This window comes from Centruroides sculpturatus, unplaced genomic scaffold (genome assembly GCF_000671375.1).
Source record: "Centruroides sculpturatus isolate CEXI.00-Female unplaced genomic scaffold, Cexi_2.0 scaffold1987, whole genome shotgun sequence".
Classification (NCBI taxonomy): Eukaryota; Metazoa; Arthropoda; class Arachnida; order Scorpiones; family Buthidae; genus Centruroides; species Centruroides sculpturatus.
In genome coordinates, this window is record NW_019386281.1 from 11377 (window position 1) to 27474 (window position 16098).

The window sequence follows — 16098 nt, forward strand, 5'->3', positions numbered from 1 at the left end:
GTAGCCCATATATAAGGTCAGTTTGAGCAGGAAAATTGAAGGTGGCTAAGAAGAGATAGATATCGTCTGGCCAATGAAAAGTAGATTTGTCTCACTAATGATGATTTGTGATCGCTGGAAGTGCTACTGCGTCGTAAAGTGTTTTCCTGAACGATCTGATACGGGATACATTCATTGGCACTATTGATTCAGACACCATTTGTTGGACTATTAAGTTTAATAACTTGACTCGTGGGTACCTAAATGTTTAGTATTTTAATATTAATTTAATGCAAATGTATGCATACCCAATAATAGTAAACAGAAAATCTTTTGTAACTAATATACAATGTTGCGGCTCGGTAAATACGTCGACACTGAAATGAAAATCAGTCTAGCATAGGGAAAATTGGGGAATTACACCGCGAAATGGTGAATTGCGCAGCGGAGTTATTGTGAATCGGCATAAATTGAGCCAGCATAAACCGAGGGCTACTTGTATTGCACTCACTTTTTACTCACTTATTCTGTATTTCAACTCACTTCTCACACTTTTTCAAAGGGGAAATGGCACTCCCAGGCCTGCAAGGTGCATTGTCTGGCTGAAAATGATCATCTCCTTCAGGGAACATTACAGCCATAAACGAGTGTATGTGATTGGCAATGATGTTGAGGTAAGCTATTCTATTCAGAGTGTCCACAAATATCAAGGGACCTAGTGTACTCCAGGAAAACATTCCCCACACCATAATTCCACCGCCACCAGCCTGAAGAGTTGTCATTTGGCAGGAGGGGTCCATGAATTTGTGCTGTTTGCACCATATTCTGATCCTGCCATGTGCACGATGAAGCAGGAAATGAGATTCATTGCATGAGGACTAGGTTACTTTTTTCCAGTCCTCAAGTGACCAAGTTCATCATTCCTGGACCCATAACATGTTCCTTTTCCTATTTTTCTGTAATATCAAAGATACTCTTGATAGTCTCATGCTGCTAAAGCCCATCCTTTTGCAAAGTGTGTTTTGTTGTGCTTTGGGATATGCTTTGTGATGCACCTGCATTGAATTCAGCTGTAATTTGTCGAGTTGCTGTGGACTATATATGCTAATTGCCTTTCACCTCTCTCATTCACCAGCTTTTTCAACCAGACTTGTCCTTATCACTTGAAGTTTTTTTACTTAACTGCTACTCTCTAAACATTCAAGATACTGTTGGTTGAGAAAATCCTAAGAGAGTCATCATTTCAGAGATGCTGACACCAGCTCTTCTTGCACCAATGATTATCCCTCGTTCAAAGTTACTTAAATTTTTTGTCTATCCATTTTGACATTAATTTCCATGATAACTACATCATTCAAAGCTGAGCGAGCATACCTTACATAAAGCAACTCTGCATTGTTACGTCACTCTACATCACTGTTGAACTGATTTACTTTCAAATAAGGGGTGTGTGTAAATTTTTTGGCCACTCAATGTATAATATAAACAGCACATAATAGATTAAATTCTACAATGTTTATTTTACAAATAATTTTTTAAATTAATGTATAGAACTGTTCTGAAAATCAAGATAATCTTGCATGGCTAGCATTATAAATTTCTTCATACATCATGGGAAAAGCATATAATAATCTTCAAGGGAGAAAAAATCAATTAAAATTCTAAACTAAAAGTATCAAAAAAGTTCCTTAAATTAAGACAAAATCTATATGAAAATTTTTTTTGTAATAATAATTAATATACTTCCTAAGAATTTGTCAAATATATATAATTTCATTATCATTATTATTGTGGAGCTTATAAAAAGCAAAAAAAGTCTTGATTTTTGATGATGGTAAACTTAAAATGAATTATTCTCAAATCACACCTAAATTCAAAATTTCCAGCAAATAAAAGTAAAAAATACACATCAAACGTTTTCAGCCACTAAATTTATTGGCCTTCCTCAGGAAACACAAACTGGAAAAACCATTCTATAAATAGAACGTAGCTGCCTTTTAAATTTTTAAAAGAACGAAAATGGCTGTGACATATCGTGTATGACATATATTATGAGTCTAGATAGCGTTTCCACTCATGCTCGCCTTGTAGATCTCTACTGCTTCTAAAATTTTATATTTTGCCTGTCAAAAACCTTGTGTATTAGCTTGGCCTGGTCCCAACAGGGGGAAATCCCTGGATCGCTGGCATACCATGCTAATGCTGTATTGATGTTACCTTTTAGCACGTCATATTTGTGATCTTTTAGTCTGGCTTGCAGCGATCTGTACGTGGATACTATGTAAGCTAGTACTCTGTCAAACCTCTCGTCATATAGGGGGATGTGGTAAATTCCAGGAGCCACAGCGTCTTCAGTGTCGTCCTTCACATTTGAGAGAAAGCGGAAAACGGTGGGTTTCCTTCTATAGGTAAGGAGTACGTTTAAATTATTTGTGATCCTTCTATATATATGATATAATGTCGGTTCGTAGTCTAAGATCACTCGATTTGCTTCTGCTTTGTTAACCTTGTTAGATGACTGAGTTAGATATTTGGATGCCAGATTGTCAATAAACGTGCGGCCATATCCGTGGTAGTATGCTACTTCTTTGAGATGTTCCAGTTCCTTGTTGGTATCAGACAACTGTGTAGAGTGGGAGTAAGCTCTGGCCACAAGAGTGCGGAATGTGGATTTCTTATATGACCATGGGTCCACTGAATTGGAAGGTATGAATAGGGGGATGGAAGTAGCCTTGTGGTAAATTGCTGTGATGAATTTGCTATCAGCTACTTGAATCCTGATGACTAAGGAATTAATGCTATTACCGCTCTCCTGATCCAACTTTAGCGTTAATCCGTAGCTGTTATTATTAAACATTTTTAACACATCCCCAATATTACGTCAGAGGGATCGCAGAAGGATCGCAAATTATTTAAACGTACTCCTTACCTATAGAAGGAAACCCACTGTTTTCCGCCTTCTCTCAAATGCGAAGGGCGACACTGAAGACGCTCTGGCTCCTGGGATTTACCACATCCCCCTATATGACGAGAGGTTTGACAGAGTACTAGCTTACATAGTATCCACNGATCCTTCTATATATATGATATAATGTCGGTTCGTAGTCTAAGATCACTCGATTTGCTTCTGCTTTGTTAACCTTGTTAGATGACTGAGTTAGATATTTGGATGCCAGATTGTCAATAAACGTGCGGCCATATCCGTGGTAGTATGCTACTTCTTTGAGATGTTCCAGTTCCTTGTTGGTATCAGACAACTGTGTAGAGTGGGAGTAAGCTCTGGCCACAAGAGTGCGGAATGTGGATTTCTTATATGACCATGGGTCCACTGAATTGGAAGGTATGAATAGGGGGATGGAAGTAGCCTTGTGGTAAATTGCTGTGATGAATTTGCTATCAGCTACTTGAATCCTGATGACTAAGGAATTAATGCTATTACCGCTCTCCTGATCCAACTTTAGCGTTAATCCGTAGCTGTTATTATTAAACATTTTTAACACATCCCCAATATTACGTCAGAGGGATCGCAGAAGGATCGCAAATTATTTAAACGTACTCCTTACCTATAGAAGGAAACCCACTGTTTTCCGCCTTCTCTCAAATGCGAAGGGCGACACTGAAGACGCTCTGGCTCCTGGGATTTACCACATCCCCCTATATGACGAGAGGTTTGACAGAGTACTAGCTTACATAGTATCCACATACAGATCGCTGCAAGCCAGACTGAAAGATCACAAATATGACGTGCTAAAAGGTAACATCAATACAGCGTTAGCATGGTATGCCAGCGATCCGGGGATTTCCCCCTGTTGGGACCAGGTCAAGCTAATACACAAGGTTTTTGACAGGCAAAATATAAAAATTTTAGAAGCAGTAGAGATCTACAAGGCGAGCATGAGTGGAAACGCTATCTAGACTCATAACATACATCATACACGATATGTCACAGCCATTTTCGTTCTTTTAAAAATTTAAAAGGCAGCTACGTTCTATTTATAGAATGGTTTTTCCAGTTTGTATTTCCTGAGGAAGGCCAATAAATTTAGTGGCCAAAAACGTTTGATGTGTATTTTTGACTTTTATTGCTGGAAATTTTGAATTTAGGTGTGATTTGCAAATATTACAGTTCCAGTTTATGGTGAGATTGTATTTAAAATGAATTAATTAAATCAAACTGCTTATTTAAGACATACAAAATATCAAGCATTTCTTGAACTTCTAACATTAAAAACTTGTATCTTTTAAAACTTAACTTAAATTTTCTTTTTGATAATACTATATTCTTTGCAAGTTTATTTTTGTACATTTTTACAAAAACGATTATTTATACCAGTGGTATTCAGTCTATGGGTCGTGACCCCAAATGGGGTCGTGGAAAATTATCTTGGGGTCGCACTGTTAAAATGTTTGAATACCATTGATTTAATTAAATAATAATAAATTTTTATTTTCCAAATGAAACAAAATTGAAAAATATATTTGCTTTAATTAATTAAAGATATATACAGTATATAAAATAAGTATGTGCATACATTAAGATTTTTGTTAAATTTTGTAACTCAATTTATTTGTCTTCGTAATTTTTATCAAATAAATTTTAATGGCATCACTACCTTTTTTTAAACCATTCAGTCAATTTTAAATGTGAAAAAACTGTTTTATGGTTTTAAAATATGATATAATGTTTGATGAAATAAAATTATTAATTACATTAAAATGTTTTTATTTATTTTAATTTTACTGCTGTCAAAATTCAAAAAGGTATTTAAATCATAACTGTTGCTAACATACAAGATTATTAATGACAATGTAGTAAAATATAACTTAGCATATGTTTTTTTCATTTAAAAAATATTTAAAACTAATAGCTTAACAACCCTGCTAAATGAGAAGGACTTATGACATCAAGTCAAGACAGAGAAAGAGACACAAGATCACCATACATAAATTTTAATGATATGGGAATGCATTTTGGTTACTAAGACCTTTTATCAGCCCATTTAAAAGTTGAACATGGCAGTTAACACTATGAATAATTGACATATTGTATTAGACAAAGATTACAATCTGGTATCAAATAACTCAGTGCATTGAGTATACAAAATATTAGATACTTTCATGGCTTAATTTTAGTGATAATAGATAATACTAAATTAAACACAATAAATTTGTACAATACAATAATAAACATAATTGATGTTTGAAATGATGCTTGTAATGATGCTTGTACAGCATCAAGCCTACATTGTTATTAATTCTGTCTTTTTCTGTTATATTTATTTCTGTGTGTTCTTGAAGTTTTTTAAATTGTTATTTTCAGTTAAGATATATTTTAAATTGTTTTTTGCAATTTCACAACCTTCCAAATTGCATTGTTGAGCTACAGATGAGAGTAGAATATTCTTAATAGCATTTGTGTGTTCTTTATTCTCGTTTTCAGTTTTCTTCTCATTTCACTGATGCATCTTTTATTATTTAAACAGCTATAATCAAAGGAATACACTACATTATCTTTTTCTAAATCATTGTAATCTTTAAGTTTTTTATTAATCAATTTTCCTATTGTTTTTGTGTGATTGGTACGAGAATATTTATTTAAATTTTTTAGTTCTTTTTTTAATTTTTTCAAAAAAACAATGAATGTATGTATTCTATTTTAAGATAATTTATTTTAATATTATTCTGTTGCTTTTTATTTATTTTATATTCTATTTTGAATGTTTTTAACCAGTTTAACAGTAATGGTTTTGGGTAGTCACTTAGACTGAACATACTGATTATATATTAATTTAATGTTTAAAATGTGAATAATCGTACTGGTTACGCTCAATCCAACATAGAATAATTGATTTATTCTAATTATTCATATTTTTAACATGATTTTATGTATAATAATGTTATAATTATACAGTAGAATTTACTTATTGTAATTATAGTGTTTCACACATTTTATGTTATCAAAATTAGCAAATCTGATAGCATAATAAATGCAAATAAAAAAAGAAAGAAAAATTAAGAGTTGATTAATAACCCCAACAATATAGTCAAACCTCATTTATCTTTATCAAATGGGACAGACCCAATCTATCTATATTAATGAAAATCTGGGTAAACCAAAATTAGTGGGATATTGAAATAATAAAAATTTTAAAATTTTCATGCTGAAAATACTTTTTAATGATTGAAAACAAACAATAGACAAATAAACATTGTTAAAAACAATAGGAACATTAAAATTAGATAAATAAGTACAGTACATAAAAATTATTCAGTACTTGTAAATAGTATGTTACATGAAATTGCTACATACTACATAGGTATATGTTAAGGTTGTAAATGTTTCAATGATCTCACAAAAATCACAAAAATAATTTTTCCATAAAATGTATAAAAATTTAAAAAGAAACAACTATTCAGACCAATCTTAATGAATGGTATCTGGATAAACAGGGTTTGACTGTACTTTATTTTAATGAAGTGATATATTTCTTTTACATTCAACTAATTATTATTTTGATTTCAGACCAGTACACATGCTGCAGAGTCAGGTGCCTGCCATTGTTAAAGCTCTTCATCGTCAATTGAAAGAAAAAAGTATCAAAACAAGACAAGGATCATTTTGTGTTTTGACAGAACTTGTTAATGTTTTACCTGGTGCTCTATCAGATCATATTCCTGCATTGATTCCTGGAATCCAATATTCTTTAGGGTAACAATAAATTGTTCAATTTTAACAGTAAAATATTTTCTAATTTATAATGATTTATTTCCTATGGAATTGTAGACTTTTAATATGGATAAGTAGTTTTATATTCAAATAAGTTTAATTTATCTCCAGTTGACTGAATTTGTCATTTTATTAAGCAATCTATTATTAATAATTTTATGATTCAGACATCACCTTTATTGCAAATTTATTTATTTATTTATTTTGTTTTTTATTTTTTTTTAAATACAAAGAAAAAAATTGTTTAATATTATGTATGCAGTTCAGTGAACATACTACTTGTATTTGGTATTTGTAAACAATACTATTTAACTGAGGTAAAATTATATTAATATTTTTCAATATGAATCCAGTTGAGGATTAGACAACTCTAAGTAATTAAATTTTTTTCAAATGATCTTGCTTAGATTTGTAACTTTATTATGAAGAAGAAAATTGAGAAATATGCACAATATTGAGTATTTAGAAAGCAAACAGTTCAAAAAGAACAAATAAAATTGTATGTATTACAAAAAGAAACATGTCATAGTTGATAAAGCTTACTATATAGCTGATCTGTTGCTGGAAAAATATGTGATCAATTTTCCAATTTTTGTGCATCAGAAAGACTTTCCTAATTGCAATACTCTTGAATTTTTATTTATTTGTTTGTTTTCATTTTTAGAGTTTGTTTAAAAAAATTTATATAGAAACAAATATATTCTGATATCCAACTGCTGTTTTAATTTTTTTTTTTTTTATGTGGAAGGGTTTGAAGTTTTGTAATCTCCTAAAATATGTTAAAACAACATGCTTATTATTTAGAGATACTGTATGTACTGGCTTGGCCTGGGCAGTTTTGTAATTTTTGCAACATTTGCAGTCAAGTCAGGGATTGAAAAAGTTCAGGATTTTTAAATAAGGAAAAAACAAAAAAAAACTTACTTTTATTTGAATGTTTGCAACAATGATTATATTTCTCAATGTTTCTCTTAAGTATATCCTTAAATAAGATCCTTAAAAATAAGATCCTTAGGCCCAGGTCAGACATTATATATAAGTTCATATGTTTTTGAACTTAATAATGAAATATAAATGAAATAATTTAAATATTTATTATTGACAAATGAAATTTTATAATACTTAAAAATTTATTAACATTTTTGTGGAATGGTTTTTTATGTAATTTAATTTAATGTTAGAAAAGTTTAGCATAATTTGTACATTTATTTTTTCTGGTCTCTTTAGTAGTAATAAAGCATATGCAATGGCATTGTGTAATAATGCTAGCATTGTCTATATCACGGGTTCCCAACCTACGGGTCACGACCCAGAAGGGGGTCGCGACGGGTTTTCTGTGGGGTCGCCAACTTATGCGGTAAACTAAAGCAAAAATTTCACTATAATGCAATATTTATTTTTAATGGTGTCTTAAAAGTTTGAATAATTTCATATATTTTTAAAAAATTAAATCAAGTGTAATCTGGGTATGCTATTCTGTCACAGTTGGTTGAATCATGTGTTGAGAGTTTTGAGAGGAATAAATTAAATGTTGAGAATTACACGAGGTTGGCGTTAACAAAATCTCACCCGCGAATTTTGAGACTGGTTAAACCCCTTAACGCCTGACTGATTTTAATTATGATGTAATCAAGCATCAAAAATACATAAAAAATACTTAAAACTGAAAAAAACGAAAGAAATGCGTTAATTTTGAAGAAAAAGCTTCAAATTTTATTTTCCTTTGTCTCGCCTTTCTGTGAAATCTGACACTGATGAGTCATTGTTTACACAGCTGGATGACCTTGAACACAGCTGGAGTTGGATTTCCCGGGACATTCTCATAGAAGTCTCGGGAGGCGATGGGTTTATAGTAGGGTGAATACTAGCTGGCCGTATATTTTTAAATATTTTTAAAAAATTAAGATTTTAATTGCGATTTCCGCCCCCCTAATTAATTAAATTTATATATAATAAAATCGATTAATTAAAAAAATTAAAAAACTATCGGAGGTCGTTTTTGACATCAGAAACTAGCTTTAAATAACTTTACCGAAGGAAAATCCGTGCGCTACAACTTAGGAACCATGAAATAAATTTGATAAAAAACTCCCATTAAAAAACAGTTAAGCCTTAATCGAGCCTTATCAAAGGCTCATTAAAATCGCGATAAAATTTTTTGCGCGGGCAAAAAATTTTGAAAAAATTTGGGGAATTAAAAAACATTCCAAAAATTGAAAAAAAAAAATTTTTGTCAAAAGTGGCCTTAGCTCCCGGATTTTACGTAACGCTATGTAACCTTGACGAGTTATCTCGTCAATGGGCGTTAATACATGCAATTTCAACCATCTTATTAAATTAATTATTAAACATAATTTAAAATAAAGTTATACTAAAAAACTAATTTCATTGTTTTTTAATTACGTTATTAAAAATACCTTTTTCAATTGTATCGGGGTCGCGGGTCACTTGGCTTTTATAAAAAGGGGGTCGCCACCCGAAAAAGGTTGGGAACCGTTGGTCTATATGATATGCTGGAAGAATTTGTATGTAGTAATTGCAAGATTCCAGTGGCTGCCTGAAACCACGGCTAGTACAGAACTCTTTATACACTGTTTTCCCATACATACATATCTATGATAAAGTTTGGTTTAAAAATTAACTCAAAATTTGATAAACTGAACAGAATGATAAAATTTTATAGAATTAGCAGTTTTGTATTTCATAATTTGTGATTTTGTTTGACGTTTAAATTTATATTTATTATGAAAATTTAATTTATGAAAAGCTATAAAAAGCTATAATTTATTTTTTTATTTTGTATTGTTGTGATGTGATAACAATTAGTATATATATATTGCTTTATCAAAATCATATATTTTTGAACTTAGTGGTCATATATGTAATATACATTTTATTTACTTTATTTTTCTAGAGAGAAAAATTCCAGTTCAAATATGAAAATAGATACTTTAGCTTTTTTAAATTGCCTTCTAACGTACCATAATCCAGAAGTTTTTCATTGTCATATTGATGTTCTTGTTCAGCCTATAATTCATGCAGTAGGAGATATGTTTTATAAAATAACATCAGAAGCCTTACTTGTACTTCAGCAATTAGTAAAAGTAATCCGACCTCTTGGTAAGTATTTAATTATGATACATGATAATTTAGAATTTAAAATGATTTAATAGTATCCATTAAAGTATATTAGGAAATCATAATAAAAGAAAAGTTTTATCATTTAATAAAATCATTAATGAAAAATGTACTAGTTTGATGAGTTTACTGTGAGAAATTAATTAGTACTGAAATGAAAAATAATTTTTCATTTCATTACTAATTTGAGTTTAACTCTTTCAGTAAAAATATATCATTTAAATTAAAATAGGCAAAATTCCATGACTTTTTAATTAAGTTTAGGTGTTTTTTATTTATTCATCTTCTACAGAGTGATTCTCTCACTAGGAAATCTAGACATTTCTCAATAAAGTTTTTATTGCTTTTTAGTTTTCTATTAAAATTTACATACACTTACCTTCTTGCAAAATAAGATCTTAGGCCCAGGTCAGACATTAGATAAAAGTTCAAGAGCATTGTCTATTGACGTTAATGAGATTTTGATGAGTTAAAACAAAATAAATACAAAATATTTCACAAGCAAGCACTTTCGACATGTATAGAATGTCTTCTTTAGGCAAAACAAAAACAAATTTTACAACCTTGATATGAATTTTAACATTAATGTTAATATGTTCTAATTGGAGTGCACATGTTATTTTTAAATATTTAATGTTAGTCTGTACTAATTGGAACAAAAGTGTTAAATTTAAATGGTATGCTATTAAACTTACACCTGTAATTAACGGTCAAACTATAATTTAATATTATTGGCAGCTGTGATTTTAATTTTTTTAAATTATTAAATAGTGAAACCCATATTTTTGGGAGCTCTAAAGTGGACCTATTACACAGCTCACTGTAGAGCTCCCAAAAATGATTCCAAGTCAGACGTATGGAAATTTTGTGGAATGGCAGCCATACAGCTTCTGCATAGTGTTTTTTTCCTTTGTGGACATAAAATGGAATAAATTGTTTTGAGTTAACATTTGTTATGGATGCTCATTACCTTACAGTAGCAGTGTTTTTTGGGACTTCAATTTAAAAAAAAAAAATAGAAAGTAATGTGTACAGTACATCAAGTAGTGAGGAGTTCTTTATTACAAGAAACTTTTTGTATATTGTTTAATCAGCTTTGAGAAGATGAATCAGAATTTTTTAATTATTTCAGAATATTATTTCTGACCTTTGATGAGTTGTATCATACTCTGAAAAATACCCACAGAAAGAAGAGATACTAACATAGTTGGAGAATATGTTGACTATGCACTTTCTACATAGATGTCTTTTTCATTCATGTGAATTATTCAGTATGATTTCCAGCCAATCTGTGGCCAGAAAACAGCAATGTTCCACAGATTTCCATTAAATGTAAATTATTGCATTTAAATTAATAAATCATAGCAATTAGTATGGCTGCTTTTCTACAGATATTCCACACATCTAAACTGGCCAAAGCAAGTGTTGAAGCACTTTTATATGCAAGTTATTGAGGAGTGTTTGTTTTTTAGTGAGAAAATAGCTCAATAATAATGTTTAGTCTTATATCATATGCAATGTTAGGGATCTTGCTAGCTTTTTCAAATCTTTAGTTTTTTTGCTAATGTCTTGAAAACTGTAGCAAAATTTAAAGTTTTGTAGCGAAACAAGTAATGTAAAAAAAAAAAAATGCTTTCAACGTAACAAAAATTGTAATTTTATTTTGATATCAGCCAGTACAAAATTAGAAATGCCATAATACACTCAGTCATAGTAAGGTCACAATTAAAAGCATTTGTTTTTCTGGTACCATACAGTAAAGGCAACTTGGAAATCAAATTCGCTTTGAGATGGACCATTGATTGATATATTCATCAAATTTCTAACATTTATTACATCTATTGTATATTGTGGTTTTAATGACATTCATTTTACTAAAACCATTCTCAAAGTCAACAGTATGTACCGGAATTGCAAGGGCATATTCTAAAATGAGGAAAATCAGAAACAAAGTAATTTGTGACCATTAATTGGTGGACAACTGAGAGATAGCGATCCTTGCACCTGTTGATAAGTATTCTTTTAAACATCCCCCATTCCACAAGCAACTCAGTCTTCTCTACATTTGTCTATGACTGCAGCAAAGTATGAAGCAGTAATATTTATCTCCAAAGTCATAATAACTTTCTGAGTTTGTACTGGGGATGTTTCTAGGTATCAAGACTAAACAATTGTAGCTTTCCAAAATCAAAATTTATGTTGCAAGTTTGTTACAAGATAATGCAAGGAGGTTTGGTATACTCTATCCAATGCCTGATGCTCTTTCACATTATCCTTTATAATGTATCCTTGAGATTAAATCTCTCCTGTAGTTGATGTCTTTTCAGGAACTTTTTCTAAGAACTCTTTATATGTGGGGCCATCTATATTTTTTAGTGAATTCAGGTAGGTGATCAATTGTACATGTTACTAGTCTAAAAAGTTTCAAATTACATGCTTTTTTTTTTTAAACACCAGGCATATCTGTTGTAACACATTGAGAATATCAGTCAAATAACCTGAAATTGCAATAAACTTGTAACAGCCTACACTTTTTAGCAGTCCTTGGTCAACTGCTGATTTATCCTCAAGAAGAACTGATATTAATGCTGATTATGTCTTTAATACAGCTTGAAGACATCTGTTTAAGCTTAGTCAGCATGTTGGAAAAATTCAGATAAATTTTTTTTCAGCACTATTCAAAACATTTGAAAACTTTACAAAGTTTTTAAGATGTTTTGAATATTGCTGAAAAACAGTCTTATTCTTTTTCGTGATTGATAAAAGTATTGGAATATTTTGTTTCATACATCTTGGTATTTCACTAGTTCCAAAACATGATCAGCTGCCTGGCAACTTGCCAATGCAAGCTTGTGGTCTATACAATATATTGAAACAATGTGGTGCATCCTTCTTCAACAGATTGTAACACCACTGTTTCTGCCAACCATGACTTGTAATGCCTGCTAGTTTGTCCAAAGGAAAGTCATATTCATGCAATATACCAGCAAAGCATCATAAATATCTTTAGCAGCACAGCCAGACAGTTCTTGAAGTTTGAGAAAATCAGTATGGACTTCTCCAGCTGAAACATACCTCACATAAACAATCATACACTGCTTTACACTGCAATTTGTACTTTCATCAATGCATGTAGAGTACCATTTACAAGCTTTAACTCTTGACAATATTGAATCAGTGATAACTGAAGAAATTGCTTGTTCCATTTCTCTTATGCTTTCATAATGCTCATAAAATGATTTCAAAGCATGCTGTATGTCACTAACACCAAGATCAGTGCACAATTCTTTCATGGCAGAAAACTTGCTAGTAGCCACATGCTTCTTTGCCTGAAAATACAGTATCTGCATGCATTTCTTGACAGCTTCTGATTGAGAATTACTGGCAGTTACTGCCCTGGTCCATTCTTTTATTTTCTATCATGTTGTGTGCTGGACATGGAAAGAGATGATCCTTGCTTTTTTCATGCTGTTTTAGACTATCAACCTTAACCTATTCGATGTTGAAATTTTTATTTGTTGCCTGTGATGCCATGTTGAATTTTCGTCGATGTTAAGCTTAAAAAATTTATTAAAAGATCTATTAAAGTAAAGAAATGATACAAATACAGTATTATTTAATAGACATATGCCTAATGTTCAAAGAATGTACCATGCTTAGTACAGAGTGACCATATCTCTAGTTTAAATTAAATACTTATCGTCAGGATCTGTCAGCAAGTACCCAGCTTTTACTCACCAGTTGCACTTGATTTAATGACTGCTGTATTTGTTGAAATGAGCCTGCACCCATTTGTATTGTTGTTACCACTTACTTGTCAATGAAGTAGACAGTGAAACAATCTATGACAATTGTTTTTAATTATTTCTGGTCATTGGCACTTTTACTTTCTACTGAGCCAGTAACACTTTCAGAAGCAGGAAAGTTGGTGATATTTTGGTTATCACTGCTACCAGGAGCAATTTTAGTGTCTGATTTCTGTTTCAGAAACTTGTCCATTGTGCAAATCGTCTTTGTGAACAGCATGTGCACAACAGTCTGATTTTGATACCAGCTTGATGCCAAGATATCATTTCACGGCAATGTTGCCAACCTAATGAAAGAAAATTATAGCATCTGCATCCTTGGAATTATTGAAGATGTCATGATTCCTATTAATGTTATTTGAGAAAATATTTAGTAATAATAATAACAACAACCAAAATCTGTTTGTAGCTTCATTTGTTGTCTGTCTTTCTCAACAGATGGCGGTACTTCATAACACATTGTAATATTATTTATTATATATGATTATTTCTTAGTTATGTTGTTGTTATTAATATTAATAGTAATGTTATCAATTTTATTAATACAATATCCAGAGTGGGATTTTTGACCAGATTATGTTACTTCATATCATTTGGCAATGCCATTTTTTATTTAAAATTAGTCTTCTCATTTAAGAAACTGAATGGATATTAAGGTCTCTATTACACAGAAAAGACAGCAAGAAACCTTTTTCAAGGATAAAGAATTTTTAGTACTGTTCAGTATCTGGACTCAAATGGTGGAAGTGACTATATCGTCATGGTCTGCCATATTATCCTGATTGAGTCAATTTGATAAAAAGTAGCATTCTATGGGAACATAATATATTAACTAGGGAAAGAAGATGGGTTAAATACTGTACATTTCACTCTTTTTTCCATATTGCAGTAACATTAACAAGAGGCTCTGACTGATCTGATTGGGACAAAAGGCTAGACCATTAACTACATAGTTCCTCTCAAGCATGATGGAAATCTATCTAATATAATAATAATTTCACTTAAAATTATTGTACAGACATCGCGGTCCATTACAACTAATGCTTTCTACCCATAGAGATATGAAAGCATATTTGAATTCTGAAATATACAAAACACATTGTCATACAGAAAACTATCTCATTTGTCTAAGTGTGAAATTTCTCATTGCTTTTTCACAAATTTTCAGACGAAAGTTGTCACTAATTTACATTGCTTGTCACAAAAAAAGCAAAAAAAAAAAATTTTATTAGCGAGATCCTTACACAATGTAATCAGTTTTAATTGTCAGCTATTTTATAATAAATATTTTTATTTGATTGTTGTCAAATTAGTGATATATATAATATACAGAGGGGTGCAAAAGTGGATATACAGTTGTAATTATGGGGAAAAAACATACAGGGAGAAAATAGGAAGAAAAAAAACATATATTTTTATGTATAAATTAAATCACAAATAAGGAATACAAACTAATAAAAGATGATAAAAAAAAAATAATAATGAACATCAAACATTTGTATTTCTCAGATTCTCAACTGTATATCTACTTTTGCACCCCCCTGTATTATTTTTATTAATTTTGTTTTTCTGGTTTAAAGATTTATATTTGTTTGTTATATTTATAAAAAGATTAATAATGAAATGATATAAAATTATTTTGATATTGATCAAAATTAACAAAGTATTTGTGATCAATATCAAAATTTTACGGTAGAATGTTAATTATCTGAAATAATGTGTTGGGGCAATTTTGGATAATTTTTCTTTTTTAATCAATCACACTTGGTAGGGAAAGAATAAAAAGATTACTATTTTTACTTTATTTGAAGTATTAATTTTAATTCTAGTACAATAGTAAAAAGATTGAAGCATAGAACACATAATTCATAATTTAATACATACAAATGATAGTATATATAATGAAATAATGAAAAAAAAATGTAATATATATATATATAAATGAATGTATGTGTGTCTGTCCTTCACGCATTACCACACCGTTTATCCGATTGCCGCGAAACTTTGGAAAATTGTTTAATACACTCCCGCGAAGGTTTCTGGCATAGTACATTTATCCTACGATAGATGGCGCGCGTTTACACGAGCATTCGAGCAGTGTGTTCGATCGATTTCAAATTGTGAAGACCATTTCCCCCCTCCAAAAAATATCTCTATATATGCGTTTGTGAACTGCTATTTACGATATTTGTAATAATTTTTGTTTAATCACTTTATTTCAACTATTTTTTGCTAATTATGTATTTGCTCGAACTTTGTTAAAACCTTAACTGTATCCCGAACAACAACCGAAGTTGTAGGAGGAAATTCACCTACTTTACTGATCTAGGGATCCCCCTTTTCCAAATTTTAATATCAACTCAAAATAATTTAAAAAGACAAATTACAATAAAACGGTTTATTATGCAACTATCAGAAATTTCACAACATGCCAAGGAAGAGAGGAAG

At 30.7% G+C, this 16098-nt stretch overlaps 1 protein-coding gene across 1 annotated transcript in view; it reads left to right on the forward strand.

Annotated features, from left to right (window-relative positions):
- LOC111614389 (cullin-associated NEDD8-dissociated protein 1-like) overlaps positions 1-16098 on the forward strand; it is a 67851-nt gene that overhangs the window by 10375 nt on the left and 41378 nt on the right. The window contains exons 6-7 of the mRNA XM_023355760.1: positions 6503-6688; positions 9621-9826. Of these exons, the coding sequence (XP_023211528.1) occupies positions 6503-6688; positions 9621-9826 (392 nt within the window). The remainder of the gene's footprint in view (positions 1-6502; positions 6689-9620; positions 9827-16098) is intronic.